The 14,962-nt window shown below is 44.9% G+C and overlaps 1 protein-coding gene across 1 annotated transcript in view; it reads right to left on the bottom strand.

Moving 5' to 3' along the window:
- ELP3 (elongator acetyltransferase complex subunit 3) overlaps positions 1-14,491 on the bottom strand; it is a 93,309-nt gene extending 78,818 nt beyond the window's left edge. Inside the window, exons 1-7 of the mRNA XM_056852807.1 lie at positions 14,470-14,491; positions 12,182-12,278; positions 11,002-11,140; positions 10,598-10,668; positions 6,758-6,821; positions 5,438-5,506; positions 3,327-3,481 (exon numbers count right to left, since the gene is read on the bottom strand). Of these exons, the coding sequence (XP_056708785.1) occupies positions 3,327-3,481; positions 5,438-5,506; positions 6,758-6,821; positions 10,598-10,668; positions 11,002-11,140; positions 12,182-12,278; positions 14,470-14,491 (617 nt within the window). The remainder of the gene's footprint in view (positions 1-3,326; positions 3,482-5,437; positions 5,507-6,757; positions 6,822-10,597; positions 10,669-11,001; positions 11,141-12,181; positions 12,279-14,469) is intronic.
- Between the last annotated feature and the right edge of the window lie 471 nt (positions 14,492-14,962).

Consider the following 14,962-nt stretch of genomic DNA (forward strand, 5'->3'; position numbering starts at 1 on the left):
TGTGCCCATAGCCTCCTTCTCTCTTTCTAATCTAATGCAAGCCAGTATGAGAGAAGTACTGATTCTAGTTGGGCAGACCAGTGCTCAACAAAGGTTGCCAATTCAGACATCGTTATGGTTGACGACCAGCACATTACCAGAAACGTTACACAGAATTCAGACATTGTAGCAAACCACAGTTGGTAGTACCACAGACACTCTACCTTCCCATTGGTGGGCCAGGAGAGAGCAAGTGACCGTGGTTTGCTTCCAACAGACTGAAATTAAGCCACAGCTGTATTCAGCTGTCACAAACGGAATTTTGTCTGTGATCGGTACGAACACAACTTTTTGGTGTGCTTGCATGCTCCTCCCTCACCTCACAAGCAGAGTGTAATGGAAGGCTTCTGAGTTTCGGAAGCCTTGAATCAAACTAAAAAAATCCAGGGGGGCAGGGACAAATTCCAATTAGTCCAGGCACCTGCATTCAGACATCATGTTGAAGTGCAGTTTTATTCAAGGCTTCCGAAACCTGCAATAGCAGTCCATACACATGGAGCAGAGCTGAGCAACAAGGTGTGTTCAAGTCCACGCAGCCACCGTACATGAAATGTGCTCGTAATACATGAACGCTAAGTTTATTATTGTTAAGTCAGCCTCCTCTCATTATGTTTTCTCTCCCAGAAGTCACTGTGGAGCCAGCATGGTATAGTGGTTACGAGCAGTGGACTCTAATCTAGTGAACCGGGTTGGTTTCCCCACTCCTACACATGAAGCCTGCTGGGTGACCTTGGGCTAGTCACAGTTCTCTCTGAACTCTCTCAGCCCTACCTACCTCACAAGGTGTCTGTTGTGAGGAGAGGAAGGGAAGGCAATTGTAAGCTGGGTTGAGACTCTTTAAAAGGTAGAGAAAATCAGGGTATAAAAACTAACTCCTCTTCTTCTCCTTCTTCTGTACAAGTGCAACCAGGCTACCTGAAGTGAACCTTTCATGTAGTGAACCTGCTTCAGGTGCAACCAGGCTACCTGAAGTGAACCTGCTTCACAGAAAGGCCTGCGAACTGCACAGCCACCTCTGCAGCGTGTTCTTTCAATGGATCAAAGAGCTGACAGGGTGAATTACTCTCCCAGCAATGCTTTCTGTACATGTTTTGAGACACGGGAATGACTCACAGGCATCACCCCCACTCTTGAAGAGAAGCTTGTGACGAGAAGCAGCTTCAAGCAAGCAACTTCTGTGTTTCTGCGCAAGCAGAAAAAAATGAACAAAATATTAAGTATCTGCTGCCCTCCAGAGGAAAAGACTTATTAAAGCCCTGAAAGAAAAACCTGTCCAGTCTGCTGGTCTTGGTGTTTCACAGAAAGACGTATGGCCATGCGAGTCAGCGTGGTAAGCAATGGATTCGGAGGGCGGGGAAACAGTAAGAAGAGAAGGGAGGTGTGGATTCAAACTCCCACTGGGCTGTGAAGCTCATGACTTTGGGCCAGTCACATATACTCAGGCTAGAACACAGCCATGCCGGATGAAGCCAACGACCCATCTAGTCCAGCATGCCGTTTTTGATAGAGACCACCAGGAAACCCCTGGAAGGACTGCAACCGGGACACAGAGGTCAGTGCCTCCCCCCATTATTAAACCCCAGCAACTGGGTCTTCCAAGCTATCCAGCCTCTGAGCACAGAAGCTCCATTGAACTATAATGGTTAACAGCCACTGACGGATATATCCTCCAAGAATTTATCTAATCCTGGTTGTTTAAGTAATCGAAAGTAGTGGGAGCTACTATAATCTGTGTGGCAGAGAGTTTCATGAATTAATTATGCACTGCGCAAATAGTATGTTTTTGAAAATGCGAGGAACTGAAGGTCATGGACGCTGTTGCCTGGCCTAGCAATCTAGGTTGCTCTTCCAGGACCCCGTGACTACATTTCCCATTCCAATGCTGGTGGTGCCAAAGTGCACTGTGACCGTCGACTCCTCCACTGGGCTACCTACCAGCCTATCTAGACAATATGTGAAGTCCGCAACCATCACAGCAGGCATGCAAGTCACATTGCCAAAACACCTGTCACAAAACTCAACTTACCCACATTCCTCCTTTCCAAATCTCTCACTACCAAAAGCTCTCCTGCCTCCAATCCCAGAACGGTATCCTCTGTGTAAAAGGATATTAGGTCATCTTCTGAAGAATGAGTCCCTTCTGAGGAACTGTTACTCCTCCTCCTCCGCCGCCTGATGCTTTCTCTTGTCCCAATGACCCTCAATCTCCTTGTCAGCAGAGGAGCTATCAGATTGGGAGCAGGATCCTTCTAGTGGGGTCCCTGAAGCCTCATCTAAATGCCTCTCTGCTGGACCCAGCTTCTCTCGATAAGCAACTTTAACCTCAAGGGTAGGAACTCCCTGCCCAAGAACCTGTATTAGTCACTGACAACATCTGTCCAGCAGGCTGAAGCTGACACACTGGGTGATACACCAGTTAGGGCCAACCCCCTGCTGCCCAGCTAAGGCGTTTATTCAAGTGCAGAATTATTCAAAGGCCTGAAGTTCTTATCAGGATAGAATGGAAGAATCCCAACATACACCACCACACCTTAACGACTGGATAAAAGGTTTTAAAAAACAACACAAGTGTGACACGTCACAAGCTGATTTCTGGCCCAACAAATCAGCAGTCACCTAATAAAGAGGTATCAGGTTCTCCCTGCTGGCTGCCACTACACCTTCCCAAAGCAAGAACACTGCCTGATGCAACAACGGTATTGCATTCTGTGAAGAGAGAATCACTGCTGGGAGAAGTTGCTCATTGATATAAGGCCCTCCATCCAGGAACTCGCCACCTCTTCAAATGGTCCTGGACAGCCTTCTGAGTCTCCTCTCACCTTCAGTCCCAGTTTGCCCAGCTGCACAAGGAACTGAATAGGCACAAAGATGCCCACACGTCAGAAGTATGACCATTTCATGTTCACAGGGCAGAAGGTGCCCTTCAGGACCAACAAAGCACAGGGCTCAAAAACCCTTCTCTTAAACCTGTCTGCAACCAAGCAAGGTTTAGACATACACAATAATATTAAAAAAATTATTTATATCCCATCCTCCCCTGGCGAACTGGGCTCAGGGTGGCAAACAACAAGTAGAAATACAGTGCACTTTATAAGGAAGCAGACAAGCTCATGCAACTGGGGAAAGAAGGCAGGAGCTTTTTAAAGTGTTAGGAAGGCTAAATATTAGAACAAGAGCTCCAAAGTGCAACCCTTCACATTGATAGATTAAAAAGAGGCAAAGATGCCAGACGCTGGGCATGCGAGAGAGAGCGAGAACAAGAGAAAATGTATGCACAGGTTGCCTACCTGACTGCCTCTGCCACGTTGTTGGAAGTGTGACCTGATAAAGCGTCGTGCAAGTTACGGATAAAATAATCTCGGTACTCTTCAGGAAGTGCCATGAAAGTGCCACCCATCACTATGAATTCCACTTTGTCCACACTGTGGCCAAGCTGCTTCAGCTGCAAGAAAGAGATCAGCCCGTGAGGCAGTGGCTTCTGTGACTTGAAGAAGCTAGAGAAAGGGGACAGATCAACTGGCCAGCACAAGTCCTTAAGAATGCAGAGCACCCTGGAGGGGTAGTTTTGGTTCAGAGGAAATTTTGCCAAGTGATTTTTCATGGGCATCTACTTGACAGGAAAAAAACTACAATAAAATGTTAACCATAAACAAGGCTCTTAAATCCTACTGGATTGCAAAGATTAAGAACCTGGGAAACTTCCCCCTCAAAATCCTGCCTGATGTTTTCATAATGAGGCTTATCACCATGAAGACAGTTGCTTTCAACACCGACTCACCAAGAAATTGTTGCTTAATGATTCAGTCATGCAACATGTAGAAAATGACACTTGGTTAGAAAGCAGACTATGAATCAGAAGAGTCCATATTTTTGCGGCGCTGGGCAATTCAACCTTGGCTCTATTTCCTCCCTTCTTTTCGCCCCCAATGTTCAGTATTAAAACTGTGGCATTCCCTTCCCAGGGAAAATTATCCATTCCCCTCTTTTGCTAGTTGGTGAAGGCTTATGTTTCGTTTGGCATCCCCTTATTGATGCTTCTTCCTGTTTATGTTTTTAACTGCTGTTTTACCCATACTTACTGTTTTTGAAATTGATTTTTAATGTATATTTATTTGTTCACCATCTCAAGGGCCCTCATTGAGCAGAAAGGCGGGACAGGAATGTTTTAAATAAAGAAAATAAAAAGTTCCTTCTTACTATACAGCAGTGTTTCCCAACCTGTGGGTTGGGACCCAAAAGTGGGTCACGAAGTCTCTGAAAGTGGGTCACAGGGCAGGCCTCCCTAATAGTGGCTCCCACAGCCGTCTCTATTATTCCTCCTTGCCAGCTTCTCACATTCTCATCCCCCTCCCTCTTTGTTACAAGAACATGGTGAGAAAAGCTGTCCAGCAACTAGTAACTTTGCGGTAGTAGCTAAAAGAAGGGGGGTTGGGTTCAACAGGCCATTGAAAAACCAGAGGAGGACAGAAAGAGGCATGGGCATGTGTTGCCTTTGTCTTGGTGCTGCTCCTTCAGCAGCCTTCTTGCCCAGCCCCATGCAGTGCCTCACTGCCCTTGACGTGCTGTGGGAGAAGTACTGCACTGAGCCCCTTGCCGCCACCGTCTTCACTGCCATCCGCCATCTTTGCATATCTCCCAAACTCAGCGCCCCCTAAGCGCTCCTCCTCAAACTCCAGCTCTGGCCCAGCTAGCAAAAGAGGAGGAGATTAACTCCCACTTGCTTGGGGCTCACAGCGGGGGCGCTGCAATCATCCAATTGGGCACTACAGAAAATGGAATGCTGGAAGAGAAGGGTGCCAAGGTCATAGTTTGCCTAGGGCACCAAAAAATGTTGGCCCAGCCCTGGATGGGTCACCGTACAATGTAAATTTTGGACTTGTGGGTCAGTCACCATACCACTGCAAGAACTAGACTGTGCTCCTGTAACATCCTGAGACTGAGCCAGCTCAACTGTGGTGTATTAAGTGGGTGAAAATTTAAGCAATTTTATCTGCAAAATGCATTGCAAAGGAATCACAGCAGACTTGTATGTTACCTGGGTCAAAATCCTCTGGGGCTTGAGTTAAAAGCCCCTTCAAAACAACCCTGAAATCTGCACGGGATGGCACTATGCTGAAGCTATGGGGGCAGAAAAGTGAGCTTGCTTCTCTGCCATCCTTGCCACAGAGTAAGCATAATAATGTGCTCTAATCTATGGAGTACAGATATTTCTTTACTCCATCTATGAAAATATTTCTGCCTGACTGCCTTAAAGTGCATCTTTGGAGCCCACTTATGCTTTCAAGGTCATTGACATGTGCAGAAAACACTCATTTTCAAAAAGTGGTAGGAGAGCACACAAAATGCTCTTCGCTTTAACCAGCCGTGACTTCATGCTCCTGTCAAAGCAAACCTTTACCTGTTCCACTCGGTGCCTGGTCTGGAGATACGGGTCATATCTGGCACGAATGGCCCTCATTGATGTTGGCTAAAAGAAGCAAAGATAAAATAAAATTTATTCTTCAATATACTGGAAGGAAGACGTGCCCCAATGGTCCATCAACATCATATTTTAAGCTATCATGATCTAAAAAAATAAGAACAGGTGAATTAATTTCAAAAGGGTGAGCACAAGCCTCATTCCTAGAAATGTCCTTATATTTCACAGATAATATCCAATTAATATTGCAAAGATATCTCCCCCTAGTACGATAGCTAACCAATTAAAAAAAACAACAACAGTTCCAGTTATTTTGCCAAACAAAATTAGGGATAGCAATTGAAACTTATTTAAAATACAATTTTCAACTTTGTTACTAATTATGCAACTGGGAAAGATCTATGGGAGTCAGCTAAGAGCGTAAGGGCAGCAAGTTCTAGATCAGGGGTCCCCAACCTTTATGAGCCTGCACACACCTTTGGAATTTTGAGTAGTGGTGGTGAACACCACCCAAATATGGCTGCCAAAGGAGGTGGAGCAAAGCTCAAAATGGCTTCCAGAGTGGGACCCCACCAAAGCCTGCAAGGGAGACTTTGCCACTGGTCCCTGAAATAACCATAGGCTTTGGGCAGGATGCAAACCTGAGCCCATAGCCCCCCCAAGGGATGCTCTCACTCTGCAGGAACAGCGGCAGCAGAAGGCCCGGGCCGAGGTGGCCCAAAGAAGGCGAAGCCTTTGACTGGCTGCACTCAGCTCCATCCCAGAGCCAGGCAGTGAGGACAATAATTCTTCACAGGATCCTGGCCAAAGCACTGTGCAGCCGCAGGAGCTTAATACCTGCCAGCAGGGCAGCTGAGCCTGATTACTTCCCAGCCTCTTTAGGCCGAGGCTTGGGAAGGTTGCCTTGCCGGATCAACCGGTCCACTAGGCACAGTCCTGTGTGCCACCTCCTTGTCTCCAGTTCCAGCTCCTGGCTTCCAGCACCTATCAACGCTCCCAAGCCTTGCTGAGACCTGCTTTAGAGGAGACCTGACTGGCCGGCCTACATAGCGCAGGACAGTTGTTTTTAAATACACACACATTTGCAGAAGTGGTCTAGAATTTTTTCCTTCCCATTTGAGAAGAATAATTTCCAAATAAGAGGATGTCATTGCCACCTGCCTTTCTGATGGACTAGAGACACAAATCATCAATGCAGTGAGTACGGAAATAGTTGCCTCATGGACACGCCTGTATTTATGGAATCTGAACAAATGCACCTCTCCAGAAATGGCACCAACGGAACCTTTAAAGAAGTACCTCATATCCTGTGTATGACTGTGTCGAATATTCAAAGTCAGAATCGGGACCTCCTGGACAGTATCTGTATCATACCGAGAAACAATGAAAAATAGTTTAAACAACTTTTTTTTTTCAATTTTCTGATGGGAAAACTGAACTTTTGAGGAGTACTGGGAAAAAACATATGAATGATTTCCTATTTTAGAATGAGTGAAATGCTTCTTAAGGCAAAGTTTTTCACACTGAAAATGTGCGGCATGAAAAAAAGGACTTTTTCAATTTTTCCAAATTGGAACTTCTATTAAATAGTTTCTTTTATTGAGTGAGAAAACCCTGGTCTTAAAAAAAAATCTCACTCATTCAAAATGCACTGCCTGAAAAAGTCTGAGCTCTTTCTCAAGAGTTCAGTATTTTCAATGCTATACAGTTTATATTCAAATATAACGATATATTCAAATAACTTTATATTCAATGCTGGTAGCCCTGTCTATTGTGACAGTGTTTCTGTCCAAATAATACAGTTTCCTTTCTTTGCTACAGAATTTGTTTTCTGTCTTCAAATTCTGCTTTTCTCCTATCTCTCAGATGGCAAAAATCAAGATCCATGTGCTACAATAGAATAGGGTGCAGTAGTTTGCAACTCTTTCTTAGGTATTGAAGAAGAGTTGGCTTTATATGCCGACTTCCTCTACCACTTAAGGAAGACTCAAATCGGCTTACAATCACCTTCCATTCCCCTCCCCACAAGACACCCTGTGAGGTAGGTTGGGCTGAGAGAGCTCTAAGAACTGTGACTAGCCCAAGGTCACCCAGCTGGCTTCATGTGTAGGAGTGGGGAAACCACCCTGGTTCACCAGATTAGCATCCGCAGCTCATATGGCGGAGTGGGGAATCGAACCCGGTTCTCCAGATCAGAGTCCACCGCTCCAAACCACTGCTCTTAACCACTACACCACACATATGAACACACAGCAAGATGCCTTTTACTGAAACAGCCCATCAGCCCATCAAGATTGGTATTGTCTGCTCAGATTGGCAGTGGCTCTCCAAGGTCTCAGGCAGAGGTCTTTCATATCACCCACTGCCTGGTCATTTTAACTAGAGATGCTGTGGATTGCCTTTGGGACCTTCTATACGCAAAGCAGCGGCTCTTCCACTGAGCCGTAGCACCCTCCCTCATGGTTATAGAGGCAATTCTTCTTGCAGAAAACAAAGCTATTTACATTTAAATTCCATAACTATGCAAAATGGTACAATTTTATAGGTTAACTAAGTTAACAACATAGAATGCATCATTTATAAATCAGGAAAATAAGTTTAGGTTTGACAGGAACGTAAGTATTGCATACATTTCAATCTTTCAAAATTTCCATTTTCTTCTGTGGCTTCAAGATTTCTGGAAATTCTAGATCTCTAGTTGACAGACAGTATGTTAAGAAAACCTACGGTCTTTCACATTTGTATCACAGCCTTCCTCCAAGATGCTCTGAACAGTAAACACAACAACTCTCTGAGGTATGTTAGGCATGAGACAAATGACTTGTGCAAAGCCACTCCATGAGCCTCATGACTTAGTCAGATTTTAAACTAAATGGCCCTACATTCAAAAGAAACCCTACTTATTGCGTAGCCTTGGGAAGGTCACTAATTGTTAACCTCAAATCCCCACCTATGAACACATGAAGCTGCCTTCTTCTGAGTCAGCTCACTGGTCTATCAAGATCAATATGGTCTACTCTGACAGGCAGTGACTTTCCAGGGTCTCAGGCAAAGGTCTTTTCACATCACCTGCTTACTGATCCTTTTAACTGAGGATGGCAGGGATTGAACCAGGACCTTCTGCATGCCAAGCAGATGCTCTGCCATTGAGCCATGGTCCCTACCCAACCTATGAAATGGGAAAAATAGTGAACTCCTTTCCTCAGGACAGCCAGGAAGATAAACACAATGGCAGTCTGAAATACTACATTTCATTTGCAATGATAGTAACAGTGGCTTGTGTTCAACCAAGCCTCATAATAACACATGCAGACCCCCCTCTATCCATTCCTCGCCCCGGCAGTCTCTTCTTGACCTAAGAAAGATGATGCCTGGGGTCATGGCACCTGTATGTGTTGGGGGCTGGAGAGAAGAGATGGGAAAATTGCCATTCTTCCACAAACAGAGCACCATGAATGTGTCTGATTCCTCCTCTTCACTGCAGTCTCGTGACCCACAAGGCTTGTTGTCCATATGAGTCCTGCAACCCCAGGCATGTCTCCAGAAGTCAAAAGGGAGTACGGGGTAAAAGGGAATATGGGGATTGTGGTGAACTGTGTCCACCAGTACCTGCTGCTGATGGTTAGCTGGACACAACTCAGTGTTACTGCTAAGTATTTGTATTGTGCCATTTAGTGTTCAAAGGGTTTAACGTGCATCAGGAAACCATGCAATGACCTCAAATTTTATATCAAGTTTATTAAAGTATGAATGGTTTGGAGAAAAATGTTTTTCCTCTTTCATATAATAGGTACGAGCTTTCATGAGTCACAACTCACTTCTTCAGATATTAAACGATGGGTCTTGGCACATACACACACGTTTGGAAGTGCTGCAGGTGAAGACAAGAGCCACACTGACCCAGACCCTTGGGACAGCAGCCTGAATGACTAGACCCATGGATGCTTTCCACGGCATTAACTTTGCACGTTTTCCAAACCCAGTGTTAACCATTTTGCACTACCGCAGGATTCGCGACACTGCTACCTACCCACCCACCCCCAGCAAAAAGTGAGTGGAGACACTGAGTCTCTGGATCAGGCTATAAGAAATCAATGCAGCAGATACCTCAAGGCACTGACTATTGTATGGACAAGCGTGGCATAGTGCCTGCAGCACTTGACTGGGACCCAATCATCCCTTCCCAGGCTGCTCCAAAACTCACAGGGCACCCTTGGACCTGTCACTGGGGGTTACCGCACTCTGTATTCCCAGCGATGTATTAAGAGTTTGAAAATGTTGTAAAAAATATCGCTTTAAAAGGGTTTTTGGATACCACAGCTTATAAATGGTTGGAAGACGTCTTCACAGCTAAAGGGGCCAAACAAAGTGCGAACAGTATTTTTTATAACGTTTTCAAACTCTTAATACATTGGTGGGAATACATAGAAAGTGTGAACAGCATTCTTTATAACGTTTTCAAACTCTTAACACATCACTGGGAATACAAGTGCGGTAACAGCCACTTTCAGCCTTCTAGGGTTTGTTTGTTGTTGTCTGAATAATTATTTTGAAATTACAAATCACTGTAACACATAACATACGCTACATATTAGCAAATGTGCCTTCCTTAAACTTAACTAACCATCTATTATGATTTTTACTTCTACCATCCGTTCCACACTATGCCTTGTTATCTCCAAGTTGTGTACTTATGATTGAACATCAAGCTTATATTATAGCTATCTGAAAATATAAAAAGAACGTTTAGTTATAATGTCCCTAAAGTTATAAACCACCGCCTTCACTTTGGCCAGCCAGGTAGCGAGTGAAGGCAGCACCAGATACCAATGCCGGTGTGTGTACATCCCATGAAATCTTAGTTAGGACTAACGATACGTGACGAACCAACCTCAAACCATGGTTTCCGGCCCTGGCATGACAGATCCTAACCAACGACAACGGAGTGTCCCATGTTCAGACAATCACACAAATGACAATTGGTTTAATTACACAATGGGTCTAGATTATGGAAGTTTTTCCTTAATGCTTAAGTTGAATTTGTATGATTTACTTTGCAATCCAACTGTTAAAAAGAAGATGAGCGTATGGGAATAAGTACGAGTACTGAACATACGACTTTGAAATGGCCATACTTACACACATATATTTCCTGTGAAGTTAATGTGTGGACACCGGTGTGGCTTGCACATCACTGCCACAACAGCTATCTAAAAAAATGGAGAATTTCAGAGAAGTCATCACAGTTTTTGTGTTTGTGTGTTTCATTAATTATAAGAGATATTCTCTACCCACAGCATGCCCGCATCCATTGTGCTATCAAACACATTAAAGAAGGAGTTACAGACCCTCCTTAGTTTAATTCCAATTCCTCAACTTCTCTTACAGTTCAGAAAACTAATATTTTACTTCAGTCTACATCCTCATCACTTAAAGTCACTGTATCCAGTCCTTCGTGAATAGAGGGAACCACAGTCTTCCGTAATCTAATGCAAGAATACTGCATTTGCCACACTGACCGATTAAGCAAAGAGAAGACTCACCCCACTAGCAGTGCGGATGGGCTTGGCTTTCAGCTTTGGAACCAGCACCCTGCGGTATTGAGGCGGCACGGCAGCAATGATGTCAACCAGACGGGGCTGCGCTGAGAGGCCGTATTTCGCAGCAGTCTTTGTTTTTATCCTGAAATGGAAAGCAGCACAATTTAGTAGAGTTCTACCTGGACCTTTCCTTAGGGGTGATGAGTATTACTTCTGGCCTACTCAGTTCAAAAACTCCACAGCCATTGTGATTTAGTCAGTGTCTCATGCATACACATCATGCAATGTCTGCAGCTACGAGTGATAGTGCGAGACAATTCCATAGCCACCCCCAGAGCAAACACAGCAGGACAGTGGAAAAGAGCAAGAGTCTGGTAGCGCCTTGAAGACTAACAAAATTTCTTGCAGGGGAATTTTTGCTTTCGTGAGTCACAGCTCACTTCTTCAGATACAGGTAGAAACTGTACCTGAAGAACTGAGCTGTGACTCACAAAAGCAAAAAATACCCTGCCAGAAATTGTGTTAGTCTTCAAGGCGCTACCAGATTCTTGCTCTTTTCTACTGCTACAGACAGGCTAACATGGTTACCCATCATGATCTAACAGCAGGATAGGACTGCTCTGCCAGCAGACATCGATTTTAACATAATACTTTTGCAGCTGAACACTGGGACCGTCCAACAGTCACTATACTGTTCTTCCAAGCAGCAGCTCAGACAAAACCACACAAATTAAGAAAGAACACGCAAAATAAATGCATTTGCTAGACTCCATTACAGTGTACTAATCTGTTCAAAATCTAATTTTGTAAAAGTCTTCTTTTTATTGGTGCAGACAGAAGTCAACCAACCCTGCTAATCTTTTATAATATTACAAGGGGGAAACTATGTATGCCACCCTGAACTTGGAGGAAAGACAGGGCAAATGAGATGGAATAAAGACTCCTAGATAGCTTAGATCATAAGCAGGGACAGGTCATTTGTTTACCTTATGGGGCACGATAATGCTGCTATAAAAATTAAACAAACGATTATCTGATCCCCCAAAACCCTTACTAACTGTTCTTGCAACAGAGTAAATCTGCAGGAGTTAACACTAGAAATACTTCACTTCACTGAAGAGGCACGTGCAGGGATGTCAGAGGGCAAAGAAGATGCTGAGATATGACAGCTGGCACCACTTACTTGTTTAAGTTCACATCTTTGCCCTGGTCGTGAGCTTCAATCAGCTGTTTGATGACATCAGCTATTGTCATCATCATGAGTTCAGCCCGGCTGAGATCTGCTGGAAGAGAAATAGAAAGCTGTCAGCAGGCTGTACACAAAGTTACTGCTCTCACAGACAAACATACAGTGCACTTTCCCCTTACCACCCAGTACCACAAGGCCTAAGCAGCATACCCATTGCAAGCTATTCACTTACCACATTTTTATCCTACCCTTCCCCCAAGGAGTTCAGGGCAGAGGACACAGGATTGGAGCCTGTGATCAGCCAATGGAAGCTGCTAACAGTTGTGGATCTGTCCAGTGTATCTCCATCCAGCAGTTCTTTCCCAGGGTTCCTTTACTTACATGGACTATCATATCAAACACAAGAGCTGGGAGATTGCAGTGGGGAACAGAAGAGGGCAAAACTGCTAATGGAAGAGTGGGTACTTTTGCCTCCCCTACCCACTGCAGCCTCCTGACCCATAGTTCACATGATTAGCCCCATGAATAAACTTCCCCAGGGTTGAAAATCTCTGTTGTGCAAAGAAGAACAAGGGAAAGATCAACAAGCTTTGCATCTGTGGATCATTGGATCCACCTCACAACAACCCTGTGAGGTAGGATAGTGAAGGACTGGCTCAAGATTATAAGCTCCAGAATGGTCTTGCTCACCTTTACTGATAAGCCACACCTCTCTGCCGTATATGTTGGGTGGCAGAGAGCTTAGGTGCCTGTACAAGAGGATTATACAAATTCATGGAAGATAGGGTCTACCAGCAGCTTTAACTTATGACTAAAAAGAACCTTGGGCTTCCCAGATACGTCTGAACGGCTACTGAAAGAAACCCAATGCTGATCTACATGGATCTATGGCCAGATCCAGCTGGGATCTTCTTATGATCTGGGGAAGCTCTGCTTAGCATGCAACTGCACCACACATTGTAGAGGGTGAGGCTTCTCAATTAACACAGTCCAAAATATCTAAGGAGTTTCTCTCAAAGATGGTGGAAGACCACCAGCGATGTAACTCTGGCATATTAATTAGCATAAAATTCCCTCCAAAAATGTTCCATTTTCCTTGGGCATAACAGTACACCCTTCTCACCAGGATTTCTTCATCATCCCTCCTTGCAAACAGAGGTGGACAGCTACAGCCCACTCTTGGGTTTTTTTCCAGTAGTCATCCCTACCATGTGGAATGGCCTTCCTGTGCATGTCAGGAAGGTCTCCATGCTGAAACAAGTTTTATAATGCTGAATTATTCAAGAGATATATTATATTATATATTATATTATATTACTCTTCCTACACACTTGACACTGAGAGACACTGTCCTTCAGTGTGACTCCTCTGAAGATGCCTGCCACAGCTGCTGGCGAAACGTCAGGAAAGAAAATACCAAGACCACGGTCACACAGCCCGGATAACCGACAAGAACCAATGAACTCTGACCGTGAAAGCCTTCGACAATATTCAAGAGACCTTTCCCAACGTGCAGAAAGCACTGTGGCAGTACATGATGCTGAACTATGGATCAGTTTCATGGGCACTGCTGGGGGGGGGAGGGGATTCTAACATGGTTAATGGGCAGGGGGAAAGGTGATCCCATGACAGAACTCATGAATAAGGGGGAGAGGGATGAAAAAACAAGTTGGACTCAAACTGAGTTTTTAACTGGGGTTGGGGAACTTTAAAGGCAAGACAAACTTACCTCATACTTTTTGAAGGACAGAAAAATAGACAAATGCAAGAGAGCAGGAGCACAGAGGAATCGAGTCAGCATGCCCATAAATAACCAAAAACAACCTACGCACGCCCCATCACTAAACTTATTTAGGGAGCAAGGGAGATAAAGCAGTGAACAAAACATCTCAAACCCCTTTCGGCATTTCTTTGTCTTCTTTTAAAACTTCAAGAGGAGAGCCAGAATGTCCCCAAAACTATACAAGGAAAGGAACAAGGAGAGAGAAGTGCAAAGAAACAAACCCACCTTGGGTCTTTGTGAGAAAGGCAGGCCATACACGAGATAATAAATACATACAACTTTTGGGGGTGGGTGGGGAAGCAGAGACATCCAATTATGCTGTTGTTAAAAGTTTATTCAACAACAGTTTATTCAAGCAAAATCTATACTCGAAGTAAATTCGTAACACAAAGTTAACACAAAGCCAAAAGCGACAACCACAAAAACCTGGCATGCGAAGCTCAGCTCGGGCCTGGGGAGGAGGGCGCGGCCCTCGGGTCCGCCTATGCCCTCCCCTTACCTTTCTTCTTCTTCTGCCTCATGGCGCAGGATCCGACCCTGCCCCTCTCTGGGCTGCACACCTTGAACCCGCAGCCTCCCAAAACACAGGCCTCCACGGCTCAGCCGTCAAGCGCGACGCTCAGCCCAGCCACGCTCCTCCGCCTCCTCTTCACAACACCGTCGCAAAAGTCAAGGGCGGAAGAAGGGGAGCGAGACTCCCGCACTGGCGTCACTGTCGTAACGTGCCAGTTTGCTTCGCTTTACGTGCGGGAAGGAGAAGCGCACGCTTTGGAGTTTAATTCACAGTGGGTCGCCGTGTTAGTCTGTCTGCAGTGGTAGAAAAAGGCAAGAGTAGTAGAAAAGGGCAAGAGTCCAGTAGCACCTGAAAGACTAACGAAAATATTTTCTGGTAGGGTAGAAAAAGGCAAGAGTAGTAGAAAAGGGCAAGAGTCCAGTAGCACCTGAAAGACTAACAAAAATATTTTCTAGGGTAGAAAAAGGCAAGAGTAGTA

Source organism: Euleptes europaea, chromosome 7 (assembly GCF_029931775.1).
Source record: "Euleptes europaea isolate rEulEur1 chromosome 7, rEulEur1.hap1, whole genome shotgun sequence".
NCBI classification, from domain to species: Eukaryota; Metazoa; Chordata; class Lepidosauria; order Squamata; family Sphaerodactylidae; genus Euleptes; species Euleptes europaea.